This window comes from Mobula hypostoma, chromosome 7, assembly GCF_963921235.1.
Source record: "Mobula hypostoma chromosome 7, sMobHyp1.1, whole genome shotgun sequence".
In the NCBI taxonomy this organism is placed as follows: Eukaryota; Metazoa; Chordata; class Chondrichthyes; order Myliobatiformes; family Myliobatidae; genus Mobula; species Mobula hypostoma.
The window spans coordinates 154026472-154043692 of record NC_086103.1 but is presented as its reverse complement, the minus strand read 5'-3'; the positions used below and the strand labels follow the sequence as shown (position 1 = coordinate 154043692).

The 17221-nt window shown below is 38.8% G+C and overlaps 1 protein-coding gene across 5 annotated transcripts in view; it reads left to right on the top strand.

Moving 5' to 3' along the window:
- Positions 1–12225: 12225 nt before the first annotated feature.
- Positions 12226–17221, top strand: part of LOC134349672 (uncharacterized) — a 51643-nt gene continuing 46647 nt past the window's right edge. For 3 of the 5 annotated variants that reach the window (XM_063054338.1, XM_063054337.1, XM_063054339.1), the window contains exon 1: positions 12226–12265. In XM_063054338.1, the coding sequence (XP_062910408.1) occupies positions 12242–12265 (24 nt within the window). In that variant the 5' untranslated portion in view covers positions 12226–12241. Of the gene's footprint in view, positions 12266–12445; positions 12503–17221 lie in introns of those variants that run through there. The other 2 variants (XM_063054340.1, XM_063054341.1) reach the window with 2 other exon arrangements.

Genomic DNA, 17221 nt, shown 5'->3' with positions numbered 1-17221 from the left:
ACAATATACATCCTAAAATGCTTTTTCTTCGCAACCATCCACGAAAACAGAGTGCCCCAAGAATGAATGATGTTAAATGTTAGAACCCCAAAGTACCCCCAGCTCCCCTCCCTATCGCACACAAATAGTAGCGAGCAACAATCCCCCCCACCAGCAAAAATAAAGCACACCTGCTACCAGCACTCAAGCATGAGCAAAGCAATAGCAAAGACACAGACTTGCAGTTACTTCAAAGACTTTATTGTTCACCCGATAATTCAACATGCTGCAGGCTCTCTCTCTCTCCTAATAAGGGAGAAAGAGGTGACTCCATTTTCCAACAAACGGGGAGACATAACAAATAACTCGCTGGTTTATAATGCTAAAAGTCCATTACATCACTTTTTTCGAGCTCTGTGCCTGAAGGTCGCAAAGATCCTGGGTCCCCAGGCACACAGCAGATGACTCCACGCCGAAATCTTAGACCAAGTCTTTAGCATGCTGAATAGCAGCTGATTGTGGAATCTCGAGAGCGGGTCCCATTCCCGCAAAGAATTGTAGTCAACGTGCAACTCCAGGTTAGGGTTTTCAAAAGAATCCTGAAAGGGAAAAATAGAGATATTAAAGATTGAATTAGGACTGTTTTCAAAGATGCAAGCAAAGGAGTTGCTGTTGGGTGCCATGTAATAGACTTTGTACAGATAATAATGCACTTAAGTAATCTTTATTGCAGTAGTGTCCTGCACTTAAGATGCTTTCAGTTGGTAATTGTTAAGCAATGATTCAGACTTCAGTTTATGCTGAACATATCTGGCTCCATTCTGAATGGAAATTGCATAGACCTGAATATAATGATTGCATCATGCTTGTTTTAATATCAGCAACAATGTTACAGTAATGCATTCGATGTCAATGTGATGTGCAACTTGGAGAGGAACTGGTAGGTGCTAGTGTTCCCATGCACGTCTGTTCACCTATATGGTAGACATTGCAGGTGAGGAAGGTGATTGAGTTGGGGAGGTGTTCTGTGAAGTTCATTTACATTCACCTCACCATTGGTTTTTATCATGCACTTGTGTGATTATTCAGGATGCACAAAGTAATAAATGCTTTAGCTGCTTCTCAAGCTCTTGGAAGAGATTGTGTGGAATGTGCAACATTATTCAGTGTGGTATTTCCTAAAATGGTCTGGATTACTATAGAGAGAAATGAATGAATCTTATAATAAATTTTATGCAAACAGGTATTTAGTGACAAAATTCAGTTGAGAGACATGCCAAGAAGTGTATACCCCATTGTTGACTCTCGCTTCACAGAGATTCTCCAAGATGTCGATCTCTGCTCCCCTACACTACCCTAGAACTAAAAGTGGTGACTATTTAACCAAAGGCCCAATGTATAAATGATGGTTGTGGAAATAAGAAAACAAATACCAAAATATTCTAGCTGAGGCCTAACTTACGTTTTATGTAGTTGTACCACAACGTCCTTAATATTACTCTATATATATATATATATATATTCCATCATATCTGTGTGCGAACAAGATTTACAATATAAATAATTTCCAATGTTTTAAGATTCTAGACAATAAATATCTACATTACTCTTCCTACTAATTCCTTTCATCCATTGTATTTAGTTTGACCTTCTCTTGTCTTCATATTTAGTACTGTTACTGTTCCTTCCCAGTACCTTAGTGTTAAAATTATTTAGTATTCTTGCTTAAGTAATCAATACATGTTTGAATTATGTATTTGACATACTGTATTTACACTATGTGAACATAGCAAAATATCTCAAAACACCTCACAATTGAAAAGAGATCCACGACAGACTACCATTCCAGAAGATTGAATAAAATTAAGGAGCATTGTTTTCAGAAGGTTTTTAAAAGATGGGAATTCATGAATAATAAGTTGCTTTAAAGACAATGTTTCAATGTGTGAATATTCTGCCATGCACCATAAAGCAAAAAGAGATAAAGGAAAATGTGTAGCCAATTAGAGTTTCAATAAAAGAAAGAAGAACTTGTGAAATGCAATAAATAATAAGAAATCAAAATTTGGAGATAATTAACAGAAAATATAGGAAATACTCGAACATATCAAGATGGAGATCTATGACTGGTGAAATTCCACGGGGATCCATACTAGGACCTCTGCTGTTTTAATATATGTAAGCGAACTTAATGAAAAATGGAGATGGGTTTGTTAGTAAGATTGCAGATAATACAAAGACTGGATAATGTAGAGGACTGCTAAAGGATGCAGTGAGTTATAGATCACTTGTAAGTATGGGCAAAGAAACAGCACATGGAATTTAACCCAGTCAATATGAAGAGTTGCAGTTTGGGAGTTCAAGTGTAAAGAGACAGTACGCTGTTAATGACAAGATCCTTAACACTGCTAACGTACAGAGGGATCTTGGGGTCTAAATCCCTAGCTCCCTGTAAGTAGCTTCACAGGATGATAGGGTTCTAAAGAAGGCACATGGCATGCTTGCTTTTATTATTCAAGGAATTTTGTTCAATAATTGGAAAGTTATGTTAGAGCTTCGTAAAACTTTGATTAGGTCACATCTGGAGTATTGCATATAACTCTAGTTGCCCCGTTAAAGGAAGGATGTTGTGGCTTTGGAGAAGGTGCAGACGAGTTTTACCAGGATGCTGTCTGGATGAGAAGGTATATGAGGAGAAGATGGACAAACTTGAGTTGTTTTTCTGGAGAACCAGGGGCTAAGAGCAGATCCGACAGAGCTTTCTAAGATTACAAGAAGCATAGCTAGTGCAGACAGCAAGCATCTCCCCTGCCCCCACCTCCCAGAGCTGAAATATCTAATAGCAGAAGTCATCCATTTCAGACGAGAGGGGGTAAATTCAAAAGAGAAGTACAGGACAAGATTGGTCAGTGCTTGGACTATGCTGCCTGGGATGATGGTAGAGGCAAACAAAATAGGGGCATTCAAGAGGTTTCTAGATAAACACATTAGTGTGCAGAAAATGGATGGATATGATCATTTGGTAGGCAGAGGGAGTAGTTCAGTTTGGCTAATTTTGATTACTAACTTAATTAGTTCAGCACAATATTGTGGGCCAAAGAGCCAGTTTCTGTGCTGTGCTATGTTGTTCTATCAGGCAGTTTCTGTGGTGAGAGAAAAAGCATTTCAGGTTGATGGATTTAACATCAAAAGAGATTTCAATATGCAAGTTCTGTAGGGATTTTGGCATCCAAGGACGTAATTGTCTAGGATCCTTATACAGTAAGGATTTGGAAGCTAGCCAGATACTAGACCTCAATATTATTTGATATCATTTTCAGTTTATTGATCTCTTGAATAGGAAGCAACAGATTGTTAATCATCTTTAGTTATGAAACCATATCTCCAGTATCAACTTTGGGCAGCAGGGTCATATTGGGGTTGGGAATTTTAAGTAATATAAAGATATTATTATATTTTATTCTCAGGAGTTTAAATCAAATTACATGCATGATGAGAATGTTATTTACAGGCAGTCACAGCATTTATGCAGGATAGAACTGGGCACTTATTACATCTATTTGACACATTTAAGCTTGTTTAGCAAGATATTCCGGAGCATAAATTGCATGCAATATTGAGCTCGTTTAAATGCAAGGTGGCCGATATGGTTGCCTTACACTGCAGAGCTGGAGAAAATGGATCATGATGTTAGAAACTGTTTTATGAACAATTTAATTAAACAGTCGCTAGATTTGCAAAACTGAGGGCAGGGCACGTCACTATTTTTTGGTTCCTGCTAAACTGGATGGTGTGAGACTATTGCAGGAAACTGGGGGAATTGGAAGAACATTCTACTTATGGATAGTCTTTATCAATTTCGGAGACCATCCATAAGTAGAATGTCAAGCCATTGACAAGCAGAGTGTTTCCACTGTAATGATTGTGCCAAGGCAAGATTCAATTGCTTTTGGTTAGATCAATGGTCAGAGTGTTGATCACAGGATCCCAGTCATTGTCTGTTAGGTAGATCTGAGACAAATACTGTCCTTGAAATATTCGGCTCATGGTCGGTAAGGCCTCCCTTTAGCAGCATAAAAGCACACAGGATAACATGCTTTGCATTGTCCCATAGGCTGCCATATTCCCAGCACAGAAGCAATATAAACTCTCACTCTTCCCCATATTATTTAAGTAACGATGCACTGAGCCATTGCACAAACATTCTATTTGCGCTCTTGTCCTTGGGAATGTATCCTGAGCACAGTGAAGTAGTGGTCTTCAATAGCAGCTGAGGTTAGAAACAAAACAGTTCTGACTTATCTTACGGCTCATTCCTCACCAGTGACAAAATTCTCTGGTTTTTGAATACAAACACACAAAACAAATGCCATTTGAAAACTGATCACTCTTAAACACAGTGTGGTGTCTAACAGACACACAAGTGCACATGACTGACGCTAGTTAGAACCTGTTTGGAAAACAGTTTCCTGGCCCCATTTAAATGGAGGGAGTTCTGCCTGGCAATTTTCTCGATTAGTCTTTGTTCTTTAAGAGTTGTCCCAAATAAGTGGCTGTCCCAATTAACTGGAATCCACTTTATTCCAAATTAAATTTTAATGATCAAGTCTCCATGTGTATTACTTGTGTATTAGCTTGCTTTGAAGATTGATGGAAAATCTGCTGTGCTGAGCTTGGAGTGGAGGGGAACACGTGCCAATTTATAGTATTCTACTCCCACAGCAAGGAGTTTCGTTTCCATTGACCTCTAAAGTATTGAGTAGAGGAGATGGAGTGTTCTGTTGAAGTGTACAAGACACTAGTGAGACCTAATTTGGAGTATTGTGTGGGGTTCTGGTCACCTACCTAAAGATGTCAATAGGATTGAATGAGTGCAAAGAAAATTTACAAGGATGTTGTCAGAACTTGAGGACCTGAACTATAGTGAAAGGTTGAGTAAGGCTCGGACTTTATTCCCTAGAGCATAGGAGGACGAGGGTAGATTTGATGGAGGTGTACAAAATTATGAACGATACAGATAGGGTAAATGCAAGCAGGCTTTTTCCATTGAGGTTGGGTGAGAGTAGAACTTGAGATCATGGCTTAAGGGTGAAAGGTGAACTGTTTAAGGGGAACATGAGGGGTTACTTCTTCACTCAGAGGGTGGTGAGTGTGGAATGAGCTGCCAGCGGAAGTGGTGGATTAGATTAGATTAGATTAATTCAGGTTCACTTTCAATGTTTAAGGGAAGCTATGGGAGCAGGTGGTGGATGGTCGTATGAGCAACTTGTGAATATCATAAGTACTGGTTATGCAATCACTGACACCAAGCAAATAATTTCTGCAGAGTATTGATAGTGGCTGGGATCACCCATCTTGTAAAGACACTGCCCAGAAGACAGCAGTGGCAAACCTCTTGTGTAGAACAAATTTTCCAAGAACAATCATGGTGATGGAAAGACCACGATCACCCACATTATACGACATGGCACATACAAATGTACGAACATGGATCTAAGGAGTATGGAGGGCCATGATCTGGGTACAAATCAATGAAACTAGGCAGATTAATAGTTTAGTACAGACTAGATAAGCCAAAGGGCCTGTTTCTGTGCTATAGACTATGACCAAGGACAAATGACTAAATATTGAGCATGATCACAAGAACTTTGATGTTTGCTTTGAATGAAACTAGTTAAACTGAACTCAGTAATGTCTAGTACACATGTAAACTACAAAATACTCACCAGCTCTCTCACCACTGAAGCCTATTGTATTCACTGCTGGAGAAAAGACTCTGTAGACTTCACAAGATGTCTTATAATCTGTAGTTACCCTAGGTTCTCCAGATTATTTTATAATCAGTTTGCAGCTCAGATTTTAAAACACTAACTATTGTAAAGGTCTATATTGTATTATTCTATGACTTTACAACCAAATTCAAATAAACTTAAATCTGAATTATACACTTGGCTTTTCATTTAGATTGTATAAAATAGACATAAGAAATTTTTATCTTTCAGATCCAGTCTTGCTGCTTTGTTAATCTTGCAACAAGAGCCTTTTTTTGGTTGTGATGTATTAAGCATAAAGGAATTGATAAAACCAGCTTTGATTTAGGTGTCAAGCTTGAGGAAATTTCATAAAATGAACTTTATCAATATACATGTAATAGTCAGAGGAAGACTTGATGAATAACTTTCAAATTATTTTGGCATGTCAGACTTTGTAATCTGATTAACTGCCCATATCATTTACCAATAAACCAAGTTATAAACAACATTCCCAGCTGTGTGGCCCCAATTATACTCAATCTGTTTTGTTGGACAGTCCAAATTGTTTTCATACCTGATATCAGACTCTCAAAGCAGACACAGTTCAGAATTCTGTCACAGGAAAAGATTCAAGTATGCAAATACTTTGTTGGGGTGGGGGCTGGGGAATGAATACCATCCCCACTGATTCTTGTAATTTCTTGGCACATAACTGCTCAGAAGCAAAGAAGTTACATTTGGGATGGTATAGAGAACCTCAAGGCAATAGATCAAGAGCACATAGAAGTTTCCACATTTCCCTAATCACTTGCCATCTGGATGCATGACATCCTTTCATGAAGAAACATCCAACAGGATCTCAAATTCATTGCAGATATCGGTAGAAGTTTATGAAGAATACTGCACAAAACAAATTGATTTTCTGCATTCATTTGGTACCATATGAACATGGAAATCAATTTAATAATGTAAGCTCTCTTAATACTCAGATGTTTCAAAAAGTCATGTGGCTAAATATCATGTCTGCATTTTAGCAGCTTGTTTGAGCAGCACCCATAACCTTTGAAAGGTTTCATTCAAAGAATGTTTCATTCTTTATTTAAGCACCAATTTTTCAATGTCCTCTGGATACTTTTATTGCTTTCTTCTTTGCTCTCAGAACTGGGCAACAGCTCAGTCAGTGTGAGAGAAAAATTCTCCCAGTTCACTTTCAAAATACCACTTTGTAGTTTGCCACTGCAGCCAATCTACTACCTCTGTCTTATTTTCTTTCCCTAGCTCACTGGTCAAAAGCAGCTCTCAAATTACCTTCAGCTCTAGTTCTACCTCCAATCCTACAATGCCAATCATCTCCATTTGGCTCATCTCACCTACACAAATCATCTCCTGCTCCTTGAACTCCATACTCATCAAAAATTACCTTCTCTGGTTCTCATGGTATTGTCATTGCTAATACCTCTGTATCTCTGGTAACATTATTTACCAACGTATGATTTACCATCAGATCACACTTCAAAACACAACCCTCAACTCTCCATCTTCACCCCTTCTCCCATAAGTCTGAACAAGAATTTGATTTTAAAATCCACACCCAACCTTCCCAGAAGTTACAATTTAGATTTCTACACTCAGGAAGATTTCTGAACAAAATCAAAAATTATATTCTATTGGACTGAAGTTAACTCTCCACACTTGGTATGTGGCCTTCAGCATGATGGACCATACCATTTTCCAACTCCTTTCCAGCATCATAGAGCTGACTAGATTCAAATTGGTTTGGTTCTAATTCCATAAACAGTAATAGCCATTCATCCATGATAGCTTCACTTCACATTTCTGCATTTTAGCTCAGGTGATCTTTTTAGATTTGTGATCTACATTATGTCCATTCAGCATATCATCTGTAAAATGCATTAGCCTCCATTAGAGAGCTAACAGCACTCAGTGCTACCAGCCTACTGTCCCTCCTGACACTAAATTAGCAGACTCTCATCTGGTATCGAGTAAAGGAATAATTAAGATTTCCTCCATATAAATATTGGAAAGACCAGCAATTATCAGTTCCTACAGCTCTCACCCAACTCCTTAGCAGATCGAGCTAGGACGTTTACACTTCAAAATGAATTTTGGACCATTTCCGCTTCTAATTGCAACCCCAACTGTACCTCAGCTTAGCTACTACTGAAATCCTGGGCCATGCCTGTTCTCTCCAGACTTGCTTAATGCATTCCTCGTCAACCTTCCTAACTCTACCTTCTATATATTTAAATTCAGTTAAGTCCCACTCACACGTCACTTCTGTGCTTTCTGAACCACACCAATTCCAAGTTGTGCACCAATTCAAATTTTAAACATGCATTCTCAAAAAAATCCTATGGAAATAATACCCTACGAACCTCAATCACTACATTTCCTCCATCTTTCATGATGTTTACATCTCCACTAATACAATATACCCAACTTTCAATCACTGCATCTTCAGCTGCCAATGTTTGGCAATGTTCCTTCTCCAAATTTCCCTAACTCTCTTCTCTTTTATGATGCTCCTTAAAAATAAAATATTTGTCCATATCTTTAGTGGTCTTAATGTCCTCCGACTAAACTTTGGAAATTTTGCCTTTTTTTTTTTAAGCCCATTGTCAAATTTTATTCAATGACCTTAGCACTTAGAGACACTCTACAGAATGTTCTGATCATGAACCTTGACCTGAAAGGACAGCTGTTCATTTCCTTCCTCAGATGCTGCCTGATCAACTGGAATCCTTCCAACATTCTGTGCTGCTCCAAATTCTATCATCAGCAGTCTCGTGTCTCCACAGTACTCTGGGTTTTAGAAGGTTCCAGGGTATGATTACTGTTCACATGGATGGAGGCTGCTCTGCAAATGTAACAAGTAGATTTGATGTCATGCTTTTGTTTTTGAGAAACTAAATATACTCGATATTATTGAAATTATTAACTCCAAAGCAATTGTAGAATTATAGAACCCATCCTTACCTGGACCATTGGTGGATAATGAATAATAAGTTTAAGGATGTACTATCTTCCTTAAGGCAAATGTCTATTTTGCCATCATATTTCGAGTTAAAACTACATAAATTGTCAATTATCCAACCCCATAGCCTCCATTCCATTATTTCCTTAGGTGTCTCTTCACCACATCCTCCCAGTACACCTCCAACTCTGATCACTCTACACTACTTTGGACTAGGGTATTTTATTGGGGAAGAAGCTGAGGAGTGTGGGTGAAAAAAAATTCCAGTCTTTCACAAACCATGCATCAATCTTCTTATTTAGAAGAGTTAAGAGTGGTGAACTTTCCATGCTGCTTTTTGCTAGGAAAAGTTCCATTTCTCAAAGACTCCTGGGCATATACAAGACTACAGTTACTTTGAAAGGCATAAGGGAACAAAGCAAAAGATGGGTTGCTGGAGGATCTTAGCAGGTTAGGCAGCATCTGTAAAGGGAAATGGACAGTTGACATTTTTGGTCAAAATGAAGGATCTCAACCTGAAATGTTGACTGTCCATTTCCTTCTATCAATGCATTTACAACTGCTTGCATCTCCATAAAGAGATAAAATCTTTCTGTACTAGTTGTACTTCAATTGGTAGATACAGAGTTACCAACATAAATATGGGTGAGGTCTCCTTTTAAATGACACACAATAAAACAATTCTACAGTTCTCTGACTAATCAGTAGCACAAATGGCAGACCGCAGTATTTTCCCCTTGATGCAAATGAAGAGAAATAGAGAACGCAAGGTTCTACTTCTAGCAGTCAGTCATATCCACTGGCTTTGTTTCCGCACCAGATCAGCTGATTGCTACTTCGGAGAAGACAATTCATATCAGATTCCAGTAGAGTGTGGCACAAGAGAATGCTAATGTTACCAACTACAAAATCAAGCAAACCATCAATACCCTTAGACAATGCCTTCCTTGCCCAGAGTCACCTTGGTATATACTCCAGAAATCTCAGAATTCATTATTTTCTGACATTGCTACAGAGCCTGTCAATTATGTGGGCTTGGAAGTTGTGTGGCATGGAAAGGAGCCAATGACAGGAGCTCTTTCTGGCTTAGTTAAGAAACATCTGTCAAGATTGTAAAATTAAAAAACAATATCTTAATTCCCCAATTGCTCACTTCCCCCCACTATTGTTTACATATATTGATCATCTCAACAATGGCATTCACAAAACATAAACAGCATTAAGATATACCACATTTAAACCACGCACGTGTCAAAGAAACACAACAAACCAATCACCCTAAATGTCCATTGTCTTGCCCTTGGTATTTTATAGCAATGTAAAAAAAAAATTAGATTTATTCTCAAGAGCTATTCAACATTTCCTTGTTCTGCATGAAGTTTAATGCCATCAATATTATATTAAAGACTTTTCTTTGAGAGAAAAGTGAACAGCACATTCATATTGATTCTAATGTACTTGAATTATGGTTCAATGGCTCAACACATATTTCATTCATAAAGCAGGATCATTGGAGATAATTTGATATCCTTTAGGCCAATTTGTTTGTGGATAAATGATAGAGGTACATATTATAGCCCAGTTAAGTACTGGAAAATCATAATTTAGTTTCCATTAAGACAAAAGAAATGAGCAATCAGAGCAAATTCATTTTCGCAACATTTTTTTATTCGAACACGTCATAAATTACTCATAATCACACAAGATTCTGCTAATGCTGGGAATCTTGAGAAACACACAAAGTTCTGGAGGAACACAGCAGGTCAGGTAGCATCAATGAAGACGAATAAACAATCGTTTCGGGCCGAAACACTTTACCAGATTAAATCAGTCTTAGATTTTTTAAATTAATTTGTTTATGCATTTCTACAAGAAACTACAGAAAGAGAACCCAACAAAATGGAGATTTATACAGTGTGAAACAAACAAATCCAATATATAATTCATAACAATAAGAAAAAAAAGCACCCAAAAGAGAATTATGTAAAATTAGTATCCACCCCAACCTCCCACTAAAAAAAACCCAGGCCAACCATTTTGCATACAAAAGAAAAAAAATCAATTGAGCATTCAACCCCAGAGAACTGTAAATATATGTAGGAAAAAAAGTATAATGCCGACTACCAAAAGTGTAATGTAATTCACATCAAAACACCGTATAACTTACAAAAAAAGCTGAAAGTAATGGATTGTAGCATACAAAAAGGATAAACTTACCCTAAAGAAGAATTGTGAAAATATTCAAGAAAAGGTCCCCACACCTTATGAAACTTTATGTCCAAATTGAGAAGTCAATAATTAATCTTTTTGAGGTCTAAACAGGCCATAATATCACTAAGCCATTGAGCGTGAGTGGGTGGGGCAGTATCTTTCCACCCAAGGAGAACCAACTGTCCAGCCAAGAGAAGCAAAAGATAACGTTCAGCATTTAGTTGGACTCAAGTGCAAATTTACATCACCCAAGGTGTCAAAAAGAGCAACCAGAGGGTTAGGTTCTAAATGGCAATTAAGAATATGAGATAAGGTTGAAAAAACTTCTCTCCAGAATTTCTCTAGATTAGGACAGGTCCAATACATATGAATAAGGGAAGCCACAGCCCCTTTACATTTATCACAGACAGGACTAATGTCAGGATAAAACCGCAATAATTTCATTTTAGACATTATGAACCCTGTGTACAACCTTAAACTGCAAAATGCAGTGGTGAGCACATAGAGCGGTTGAGTTAACTGACTTCAGAATTGAATCCCAAACTGCATCAGATAAGAAGATATTTAGATCTTGTTCCCAGGCAGTTCTAATTTTACTGAAAGGGGTACACCTCAAAATCACTAATTTATCCTGAATAACAGAAATTAAACGTTTACCCAATGGATTGATACAAAGAAACAACTCCAGAATGTTTTTCTCAGGCATCTCAGGAAAGTTGGATATCAAAGGGTTAATGAAATGTCTAATTTGAAGATAACCAAAGAAATGAGTATTAGGTAGATTAAACTTTACAGACAATTGTTGAAAAGTTGCAAAACGGTTATCTATGAAAAGATCTTCAAAGCGCCTAATACCTTTTCTATGCCAATCGTAAAATGTTGAATCCCGCATAGAAAGTAGGAAAAGATGATTGTGTAAAACAGGGCTAGAGAGAGAAAAACCATGAAGACCATTAACTTTTCTGAACTGAGCCCATATCTTAAAGTACGTCTGATAAGAGGATTAACAATATGTCCAGGCAAATAACAAGTGCGGAACGGAGAAGTGCAGAAATTGAAAGATCCTTGGTAGAGTTCAACTCTATTGACACCCATTTTACATCTTCTAAAATCACGTCTTTTAAAAAAAAGACATTGCATAAACTATTCTTGCAAATGGTATCAGTGTCAAAGTACAGCAAGATAGGATTAAATTCAATCCCCATAAAGCTAAAAAAAATTGTAGAATCCAATATTTAAGTTATCTTTGTATATTTTATAGTAACAACTCCCACTTTCTTTCGGAGCCTTAGTGGAAGGCTCGATGGACAATGGCAAAAATAGGAAGGTAATTTTTTTTTAAAAAATCCTTAAGTTGTTAACATTTTACTCCCAATCAACCCACCAGCACTGCAACATTAAACATCATTTACTTTGCGTTGCATTGAATTGTGTTGTTAAACGGACTCCATACCAAGTCTACTTAATGTCCTAAGATCTTCTCATTGACGCCGCGGTCCAATCAGAATTAACCGAAGGCGGCGGCGTGGGTGGGTGCGCGGTCGAAATGGATGGAGTTTTTACGGTATATTCCTTTCTTCTAACATTCTGCTCTAAATTCGAATTACTTTTGAGCATCTTTGCTAAACGCCCCTTGTTTTATTATCTCGGGTTTTTTTTCCCAGTGGTAACCGAATGAAATCATTTCAACCCCAGCAGAATTCCGTGTTGCTGCGAGAAGCCACGTAAAAGCAGAAATAAGTTTGTTTTCCACGTGAAATTAGTACGGCCGATTTGATAAGGGTTTTTAAAAATTGCGCGCATTTTTGTAAGCCGTGTGTGGTTAAATTTTGGAGTAAGAAAGAAAAAAAGAATTTAAATAGCTGTATCGCGTTTGTTCAATATTACAAGTTTAAGTTAATCAAATTGTGGCGTTTTTCCTTGCTGTAAGGTTGTGTCTACCACGATGCACCCTGTATCTAAATAATGTTTAAATATTAAGTTTCAAATGTTCTTTTGTGTTTGGGAGATGTGTTGACTCTTCTTTAATAGCTGTCAATGTCACCAAAAGGAAATACTAGTTACTCGACAAATAAGCTAACTTATAGTAACGGAAGGTGGTGGCTAAGTAGCTCCAAAATAAAGTTGAGTGATAATGAAGTGAATATGGTTGAGTTTCATAGTGTTGTGCTTAAGATTATTATTGCCATTGCATTTGCTTCAGTGGAATATTATAAAATCCTATGTCCGTGGCCTATAATGTTCTTTCTTTTATTAGAACTATATGGTTGTAAATATACATTAAATCTAGTCATGAGTAAAAATGAGTATCCTGGGCAGGCATGTAACAGAAGTAGGTATTGCAGAAATGTAGAATATTCTAGAGTGTGTGTATAATAAACATATTTATCCTCTGTGTCCTGAAAGGTTAACCTTGGAGCGATAGCAAAAGGCCAGCAGACAATCAACAAGTGTTGTGGATAGTGTAGAAGGTTATTGAGGGTTACAAGGGAGCTTTGATAGGATGCAGAGCTGGGGAGAGAAGATGTAGATGAAGTTTAGTCCTGAAAATTGTGCAGTGATTCAGTTTGGAAGTTCGCATTTGAAGGCAGAATACTGGGTTAATGGCAGGATTCTTAGCAACGTGGAGGAATAGTGGGAGCTTGGGAGTCGATCTCCATCGACCTTTGAGTTTGCTGCACAGGTTGATAGGGTTGTTAAGAGTGCGTATGGTGTGTTGAGGGATTGTTTTCTAGAGCTGCACGGTAACACTGTAGCTCTGTAAACCCCTGTATAGACCACACTTGAAATATTCTGCTCAGGTCTGGTCATCTCATTATTGGAAGGATGTGAAAGCTTTAGAGAGGTACAAAGGGGATATACCAGGATGCTGCCTGGATTGGAGAACATCTCTTAAATTGAGTGGATTAGGGCTTCTCTGTTTGTGGTAATGGAGAATTAGAGGTGTACAAGATGATAAGAGGCATTGATTGATTGGACAGCTAGAGTTTTTTCCCAGGGTGAAAGTGGCTGATACAAGGAAGCATAATTTTAAGGTGATTGGAGAAAATAATAGCAGGGATGTCAGAAGTAAATGTTTTACACAGAATGGTGGGTGTCTGGAAGAGGCATTTTTTAAAAATACAGAAAATGGTGGGTGTGTGGAACGTGTTACCGGGATGCTGGTAGAGGCAGATATATTAGGGACATTTGAGTGACCCTAGGCAGATAAATGATAGAAAAATGGAGGGCTATGTAGGTGGGAAGGCCCAGATTGATTTTAGAGTAGGTTAAAAGGTCAGCAGAACATTGTGGGCCTTTGGGCCTGTACTATGTTGTAATGTTCAGTGTTCTTGTTCATAAATTATTTCCACTCTAAAGCATCGTTTATAATTACTGAAAGCAGATGGATTGCTCTAACATGCAAGAGTGCGGAATAGAAAGGTATTCCGTAATACCTGCACCCTGACACTCGGATAGCAATTATAGATAATAACCTCCCAAATCTGCAAATACTCCAGTATCTTTTGTGAATTGTACAGAATGAAACATAGTGAGAAGATGGAGGGATGATTCAAATTGGTACCCAGAGAATGTTGGAAAGGTTTTGTGGTGTTAAAATATAAGATTCTCACCAGAGGTTTTTTAGGTACTGTATCTGTTCCTGTTTTGTTACCAAAGTGTGTGTAGGGCTGGTGCAGTTAGTCCTATGGCCAATATTGGCCCAGCTTCAGCCCAAAATTCAGAACTGTTGGTAGTGGGGGATTTCCACTCTGATGGGTGTTTCAACTTTCTTATTACAGATGATCAGTGGTTGGTGTTTGTGTAAGATGCGAGTTTGTGACAGTGGGGTTGGTGGTCTAAAATTTCACCTGTTTGGTTAAGATTGTTTTGTGTAATATATGAATGCAACCTTGCATTATAATAATAAGTCACAAGAACTATTTTAGTGTAGCAAGCAATTTCCCATCATAGGTAAACCCGTGGTTGGCTGCGTGTTTTATCAACATCCTGCCCAGGAATGTATTTTACCTGATAATAGCCTGCACTCATTTCTTTTCCTCTGAGATCAAAAGCAAAATGTGATCTCCAACTGCAGTTGACCCCTCATTGTTCTGAAGTTGAGGGGTTGGGCTTTGCTCTGCATTCAGCTCCCTTCCTGGTGGCCAATTCCCGTTGTGACATTTCAGTCCATGGCTTCATCTAGAGCCACGATGAGACCATCCTCATGGCGGAGGAGAAACGCCTTGTACTCCATCTGGGTAGCCTCCAACCTGATGGCAAGAATATCGATTTCTCCTTCCCCCTCCCCTCTTCATCTATTCCCTACTCTGGCCTCTTGACTCTTCTCACTTGCCTACGACTTCCCCATGGGGTCTCTCTTCCTTCCCTTTCTCCCATGGTCCACTTTTCTCTCCTATCAGATTCCTTCCTCTCCTGCCCTTTAACTTTCCTACCCACCTGGTGTAAACGTAACTTTGCTGGATTAAATAATGACAGCACAAAAAGATCGTTACTTATCTTTTCACCCGTTTATTTCTTCGAGCTCAGCCGGCGAGTGAACTCGGACCGGACATCAGGGGCAGACCCTTTCTCATCTCTCCGGCGGTTCTACAAGTTCACTGCCCAATGTCAGGATTGCCAGAAGTTATAAGGCCACCGATACAAAAGAACAATCAGTTTGTTAACCATTCCAGTCAAGTCAATGGACTATTGATACAGAGAACAATCAGTTTGATAACTATTCTGGTCAAGTCAATGGACTATTGATACAAAAGTACAATCAAGTTGTTAGACACTCCAGCCATCTTAATTAAAGAAAAGAATGTCCTACCTGGTTTGCTGGAGCCACAAGTTAATGACAGAGATAAGAACATCTGTCAAATTTGTGCTTTAATTAATGTCCTGTCTAATTTCCATCAGGTACTGCTTTTTGTCAAAATCAAAAGGTGTGAAAAGCCCAGAGACATCTATGTAGATCTGGGCGAACTTTAATCATCTTGCTCCGAAGAAGGCAGCTGTGAGACATTATTCAAACACGGTGCAGTCACAGACATAGTCAGTACTTAATTCATCGTTTACAGGGATCTGAGAACCCCCCATCCATTCCCTTAAACTTTATCATGGCTTCACCTGTTACCTTCTAGCTATCATCCTTCCCCTCCCCTCATCTATTTATTTTGGTGTTTTCCTCCTTCCTTTCCACTGATGAGGAAGGGTCTCACCCCTTATTCAAGAAAGGGAGTAGGGATAGCCCTGGAAATTATAGACCAGTGAGTCTTACTTCAGTGGTTGGTAAGTTAATGAAGAAGATCTGGGGAGGCAGGATTTACGAACATTTGGAGAGGCATAATATGATTAGAAATAGTCAGCGTGGCTATTGAGCCTGACTGAATTTTTTGAGGATGTGACTAAACACATTGATGAAGGTAGAGCCATCGATGTAGTGTATATGGATTTTAGCAAGGCATTTGGTAAGGCACCCCATGCAAGGCTTATTCAGAAAGTAAGGAGGCATGGGATTCAAGGGGACATTGCTTTGTGTGTTTTTAGACAGGTCATATTCTGCATGGTGACCAGTGGTGTGCCTCAGGGATCTGTTCTGGGACCCCCTACTCTTTGTGATTTTTTTTTATATAAATGACCTGGATGAGGACGAGGAGGGATGGGTTAGTAAATTTGCTGATCACTCAAAGGTTGGGGGTGTTGTAGATAGTGTGGAGGGCTGTCAGAGGTTACAGCGGGACATTGATAGGATGCAAAACTGGGCTGAGAACTGGTAGATGGAGTTCAACCCAGATAAGTGTGAGGTGGTTCATTTTAGTAGGTCAAATATGACGGCAGAATATAGCATTAATGGCAAGACTCTTGGCAGTGTGGAGGATCAGAGGGATCTTGGGGTCTGAGTCCATAAGACACTCAAAGCTGCTGCGCAGGTTGACTCTGTGGTTAAGAAGGCGTACAGTGTATTGGCCTTCATCAACCATGGGATTGAGTTTAGGAGCCAAGAGGTAATGTTGCAGCTATATAGGACTCTGGTCAGACCCTATTTGGAGTACTGTGCTCAGTTCTGGTCGCCTCACTACAGGAAGGACGTGGAAACCATAAAAGGGTGCAGCTGAGATTAACAAGGATGTTGCCTGGATTGGGGAGCAATCCTTCTGAGAAAAGGTTGAGTGAACTCTGCCTTTTCTCCTTGGGAGCGACGGAGGATGAGAGTTGACCTGATAGAGGTGTACAAGATAATGAGAGGCATTGATTGTGTGGATAGTCAGCGGTTTTTTTCCCAGGGCTGAAATGGCTG